This window comes from Triticum aestivum, chromosome 3B (assembly GCF_018294505.1).
Source record: "Triticum aestivum cultivar Chinese Spring chromosome 3B, IWGSC CS RefSeq v2.1, whole genome shotgun sequence".
Taxonomy (NCBI): Eukaryota; Viridiplantae; Streptophyta; class Magnoliopsida; order Poales; family Poaceae; genus Triticum; species Triticum aestivum.
This window is the reverse complement of record NC_057801.1, coordinates 773198939-773205130: the sequence shown is the minus strand read 5'-3', so window position 1 is coordinate 773205130 and position 6192 is coordinate 773198939. Positions and strand designations below refer to the sequence as shown.

The following is a 6192-nucleotide window of genomic DNA, read 5'->3' as shown; positions in this document are numbered from 1 at the left end:
TATGTTTCTTGATTTGCTTTCTAACATGGTTGGGGTTTCTTGCTTGATATCCTTAGATCTCCCGTATTATGGCTCCATAGCTTCTAGAGATTTCTTGCTTGATATCGTCAACCATCACCTTGCAGTCTGAAGCAATATGAAGATGCTATGCGTAAAAAGATCTTCTGGTTGCAATCGTCATTTTATATGCAGACCAGAATGTAAATAAGCCTCACATGCATGGGTTGTGTTTAATCCAAGGCCTCGTAACACACACATAGGGCCGAGGAGGCACCATAAACCCAACCACACCTTCTGGGCCGGTCCATGTGCGGGGTGGGCGCCCCTATTTTTTAAACTTAGAAAAAATGCCGAGGAGATTTTAAAAAATGTTCATTAATAAGTAAAAATGTTTTGTTTTTAAAATTATCCACATATTTATTTATTGAATTAATTTTTTTTCATGAATTTGAAATTGCTCCCAAATTTCCAAAAAATGTTCAAGAATGTGGATGTTTCCCCGGATTGCAAAAAGTGTTCTTGAATTGGAAAACGGCTTCCAAATATTAATACATAGTTTGAATTTCAAACAATATTGATGAATTTGAAAATGTTCCAAATTACAAAAAGTAGCGAAATAAAAAAAATTCTTGGTCTAAAAGGTTCTAAACTTCAAATAATGTTCCAATTTTATAAAATGGTTATGAAATTTAAAAATGAAATAAGAAAGAAAGAAACAAAAAACTAGAAGAAAAAACACAAACAAAAAAGAAAGAAATAGTTCAGGGAAGAAACTTCCGAAAATCGATGGTCAGGATAATCAGTATTGGGCCAGCCCATATAACAGGATTCCGTAATTTACGTGCTATCCACCGGGGGACGAAGGAGCTTCAGGCAAACGGGCGCTTGATCCACCCTTCACCGCGCGGTACGCATCTGTGCATAGAACACCTTCTAGTTTTTATTTGCATAGAACAGCCTTTTCGGCCTTTTATAGTGGGCCAAGCAGGCAAGCCAGCAGAACCAATCTTCTTTACTTTTAAAGTTGATATATATATCAATATTTTGGTTGCAAAAGCCTGCAGGGAGTGGATGAATCCTACCAGTGCTTCCACCTATCTGTGTTATCCCTGTAAATTTGAAAATTGAGTAATAAAGTAAATCATGTTTAACCCTAAAAAAAACCTATGTGTGTTTGTACAAATAGACTTCCAAGTTCCAATACTCTAATAATTTAAACTTCCTTTTTCCCTAGTAGAGCAGTTTTCATTTGGAAAGAACCTAAAACATATTTAATTTCCTGCCACAAAGATGAATATTTTAATTGGAGATGCTAAAAATCAGTCGACTGAGACTTCGCGAAGTCTCAGTCGACGGACTAGCCGTCCGATCTTCATCTACTTGTAGATTCGCGCCTGGGCACTTTGTCCCTTGTTTTCGGCCTGTCTAAGGCATGGACCGGCCCGCTTTGTTTTTTCCCCGTCGTATCCGTGACCCCCTATGCGAGCGCTGCTGATGGGCTGGGGCTGGGTTGTGCCCATTCTTTTTTTTCCTTTTTTATGTGTTTTTGTTTTTTGGGCCGCATTAAAGTGAAGAAGGGGAAGCGACCACCCCGTGGATAAGAAGAGGGGAGCGAGCAGTCAGAGCTCATTACCCATCGTCTATCCCCATTCCCCCAGTCTCAAATCGGAAGAATGCTACAGGGGGATAAGAGAGGCTGAGCTCTAAGATTGGCGTGCTACTGCACGCTCAATGAGAGAGGCATGGCAAGCACTGCTGATGGGATGAGTTTCCCCCTACCATTCTTCTCCATCTCTTTTTTGTTTCTTTGTTTGTCTTGTTCTTGTTGGTGATACACCATAGAACTGGGTCATTTTTAATTTGTATCAAGTGTAGATAAATAGCTTCAACCATATAATCGGCTACATGAATTTAGCCATTTCTTCTTGCCATTTTTCTTCAAGCAGTGGCATGTAGGGTTGTCCCCTTTTCTGTGAGTGATATTTTTTGTTGGCAAGATGCAGTAGATGTGAGGGGATTTTGGGTTCCATATTTTGTTTTCGATCAAGTCCAGAGTAGTAGCTTGAAGCATAGAATCGCTCCCCTTTTTTATTCAAGCAGTGGTATGTACCGTGTCCTCTTTTTTGTATGATTTTTTCCTTCAGACTTTTGGCATGTTTGAGGATTATTACTGAACCCAAAGCCCCTCATATCTGTTATTGAACCAAGCCCAAAGCACCTCAAATCAGTAGAATGTTTGTGAAATCAGCAACATCTTTGAGGATTATTACTGAACCCAACCCCCCTCATATCTATTACTGAACCCAAACCTGAAGCCCCTCAAATCAGTAGCATGTTTTTGATATCAGTAGCATGGTTGAGGATTATCTTTTGTTTAGTGGAATGGAGTGGCTCAGTCTCTTATTTTGTTTTATTTTAGATTTTGCCAAAATCCTATTAATCACTGGAAATGGGATAGATAATTACCGAATCTATCACTAGGAAGTGGGCATGTTTATTTGTTTTTTCAGATTTTTTATGGAACCCTATTTTATCAGTAGCAGAGGCATGTTTATTCGTTTGTCTCAAGTTTTTGATTAGTAGTACCATGTGGCATATCTATTTCTCTGGACCCCCCAGAGTTCTTTTTTATTTTCATTTTGTGCGTTCATGCATAATAGTGTCTCTTGCTGACCGTGTCGATCAGCATGTCGCGGTGGCGATTTGCGGATGAAAACCAGTTCTTTGCTTGTAGTTAGATTCACTTACCACGATAAAAAAAGCTCTGTTATTGTGGCACCTCTTTTCAATTCAGTTTGCTTTTTAGCATTCCCCTTTGTGTTTGAAGCTGCTTCAAGAGAGCATTCAAGCATGTTTCCCTTTGTTGGTCAACAATGTCACCGGCTGAGGGTGATTGAGTTATTCCTTGTCCTAGAAGAAACACATAGAGCATCTAGTGAAGAACCTAGTCTGTTTTTGTGTCTTTGTTTGTCTTGTTCTTGTTGGTGATACACCGCAGATCTGAAGAGATTAGGGTCGTTTTTTGTGTGCATCAAGCGAAGATTAATAGCTTCAACTCTATAATCGACTCCAGGATTTTTTAGTTATTTTCTCGTGTCCTTATTCTTCAAGAAGCCAATAGATTGGAGGTGTGTTAGTGTGTTTTTCATGCGGATGTAAGGTGCTGGAGGTGTAAAGCCAAATAAACTATACTTTTTCAGTGTTTAAGTTCAGTTAGGTTCAGTTAATCTAGTTCTTCTCTGCTTATTTAGCCTGAAATTCACGTCTGCTACTTCAGACGGTTTCATCATAGTAAATGTGTACTATTTGTTCTAGAATCTTCTAATAGATGGTTTCAGCCCCGTTTTTTGTGTGTCACCGTTTTTGAGGTTCATTTCTAGTGAATATTTTTTCTACTACCTGTAGTACTAAAGTTCTTAGTAGGCCAAGAGGCTAAGATTTAACCGTGTCTCTCTGTTGGATTGTACTGGATATTGTTTTTTATCAACGCGTTTTTTATGCTTTGTAGGTACTTATAGAGAATTTTTTTACACCCCTCTGTACTAAATTTCTTAGTAGGCCAAGAGACTGAGTGCACTTTTTTTTACAACCCTCTGTTTTCATGAGTAGTTGATTAGAGAGATGTGTATTTAGGATTTTTTTCTAAGTTGAACATTCTTTTTTTTGTTGTGAAATGACAAGCTTTTTTTGAGCTGCACTGTTATGTGCTGTGTTTGTTGTTTTTTCTTTGGGAATATGTATAAGCTGAACTTGAAGGTCTCTAGAATAAAGCAACATCTGTGATTTTTTTGAACCCAAACTAATTTTTCTTTTTATCTTTTTATGTGTGAACAGTATGCGGTTTGCAGAGTTTGTTTGAACCGTTGCGACTATGAGAGAAATGAGGACTCTTTCAGCATGTATGTGTCAGAAGCCTTCAAAAACCGAGGGGTAATGTGCCCACATAATCATTATTTATTATTTTTTTGTCTAGTATGTGTATTCACATTGATAGCATAGGCAGGGATAAGTTTTATGTAGGAGTAAGAGTTAACATACCTTATCTCGGTCGAAAAATGTTGTCCATTGTTATGTAAACAAGGTTGTCATCACCAGCCCACTCAATGTCACAAGTAATTGCTTTAAGTGGTTGCCCAACATAGTGTCCCCTCTTTATGTCAATGACAAAAACAGTATAGATTTTCATCACCCTTAGTGCCCTCTGCATAAGCAACTAGCTTTGCCGCTGGGACTGATCTGAAATGCGAAGCATCCAAGTGGGACATTAAATTTAACAAACAGTTTCTTAAATAAGATGACCCCCAACAACTTGTTCATTTATCTTTTTTTGTTTTCATCTTTATATTTTGTTCTGTTTGTCACGGTACAGTCCTAACTCCTTTTTGTTGTGTTTTCTGCTTCTTTTTTTGTGTTCAACCCCCCAATAGGTTGTGGCATGCAATGAAAGGGTGCACTTCGACATCATTATAGAAGAGGAGGTGACATTCGTGGCAAACACTCGTACATACACTGTAAGGTGCTACAAGGGTCGCACACATAGTGCAATGTATGGGAGTGGTTGGAAGAAGTTTTATGAAGACAACAAGCTGGGGAAGGGTCAGTTGGTGTATTTCTTCCTGGATCAGCCTTCCCCAATGGCAGCCATTTTATTTCTCCAGCTGGGCAACGGCTCTAAAGACGAAGATCCCATGGAAGGAGATGATGAAGATGCAGACGAAGATGATGAGCATGGGGGAGCTCCCCATGACAATGATGAAGGCATTGTTCGCACAAGGGGGTTCGAGTTGAATGGGATCGAGGAATCTGAGCTTCAAGGCTTACTGCCTCTCAGTGATAGGTTTGTTGGTTTGCCTTTCATTCACCGTCTCACAAGGACAAATGTTCATTTAGGCATGATGGTATGTTTCTCTTCTTTTTCCATTTTCTTTTTTTCTTCTTTTTTTTCCTTTTGTCTTTTGAAGTTTTGTTATAACACTGTTTTTTGTGGCACCCAGAAAATCCCCAAGAAAGTTGCCGCTGCTACGCTTTTTGAAAAACATGATTTTGGTATTGTTTGTATGGATGGTGGGAATTTCAAAAGAATCCCATACCGCACTTACGGTGATGGCCGAATTGTGAATGTCAACAATGTTGTTCTTTTTGGATTCAAGAACAGCAAGAGTAGCGAGATTGATTCATTTGTGATCACGAGGAAGCTTGGGTAGGGCACCGACGAGGAAAGAAGATGATCAGAAAGAGCTGCAGTTGGAAACATGCATGCTCTCTTTATCCTAGCAGTATATATGCACCCCGTACTGCATTTTTATGTAGGAACTCTATATATGAGAGCCCTGTGTTTTATGTTTTCGAACTTGGCGGTTTGGAACTATGCAGAAGGTGCATTTTAAATATATTATGATCTGTAGTTTGGAACTATGAAGAAGGTGCAGTTTTTAAATATTTATGTGTGACCATCTATATGTTTTTCACACCCCCTACTCAACCATGTGTGTGGATAACCTATATACTTTTTATTATTTTTTGTACTTCTTTTATGTGGTATAATGTGTCTTCTTTTTATTAGATTTACCTTCTTTTAGTCAAAATATGGCACTTTAAAGAAAGTCCTCACACACATCACAAGCATTTTTTTGTTTTTCTATATAATCAACTGTGGTGAGCACAAGCAGGCACATGGCTGGGACATCAGGCTCCCATTCCGCAACTAGGGGGGGGGGGGCTTTGTTTTGTCGGAGGGGGCGACATTGAGAGACATGGAGGCCCAGTTGCATGTCCCACACTAGGCATCACAACTGCACGTCTTCTAGTTTTTTGGTCGCAACTAGGTGGGAGGGTTTGTTTTGTCGGAGGGGGCGGTGTCAAGAGACATGGGGCCTAGTTCCCCATCCCACACTAGGCATGCAACTGCATGTCTTTCTAGTTTTGGTCGTAACTAGGGGGGGTATCTTTTGTTTTGTAGGAGGGGACAACGTCGAGAGACATGGGGCAGCGTCGAGAGACATGGGGCCTAGTTGCATGTCCCACACTAGGCACGCAACTTCATATCTTCTAGCTTGGTTGCAACTAGGGGGAGGACCTTTTGTTTTGCCGGACGCATGCCGTCAAGAGACACGGGGCCCAGTCGCATGTCCCACACTACGCACACAATTGCATGTCTTCTAGCTTGGTCGCAACTAGGAGGGTGGACCTTTT

General features: G+C 40.0%; 1 protein-coding gene across 2 annotated transcripts; it reads left to right on the top strand.

The window, feature by feature from the left end:
- Nucleotides 1–1573: 1573 nt before the first annotated feature.
- Nucleotides 1574–5460, top strand: LOC123072336 (uncharacterized). Of its 2 annotated transcripts, XM_044495899.1 has the most exons (4): nt 1574–1740; nt 3835–3930; nt 4428–4898; nt 4995–5460. In XM_044495899.1, the coding sequence occupies exons 1-4, from the start codon at nt 1732–1734 to the stop codon at nt 5202–5204; spliced, it is 786 nt and encodes a 261-aa protein (XP_044351834.1). In that variant the 5' UTR covers nt 1574–1731; the 3' UTR covers nt 5205–5460. The 2 variants fall into 2 exon arrangements, with proteins under 2 accessions (XP_044351834.1, XP_044351833.1); XM_044495898.1 differs by having other exon boundaries at nt 1631–3930.
- Nucleotides 5461–6192: the final 732 nt, after the last annotated feature.

Bases quoted from the DNA above. Each gene is read 5' to 3' on its own strand.
- LOC123072336 (XM_044495898.1), top strand. From the start codon at position 3,823: ATGTGTGAACAGTATGCGGTTTGCAGAGTTTGTTTGAACCGTTGCGAC. The intron at 3,931-4,427 runs GTAATGTGCCCA...ACCCCCCAATAG, and splicing joins AAGCCTTCAAAAACCGAGGG to GTTGTGGCATGCAATGAAAG. The intron at 4,899-4,994 runs GTATGTTTCTCT...TGTGGCACCCAG, and splicing joins ATGTTCATTTAGGCATGATG to AAAATCCCCAAGAAAGTTGC.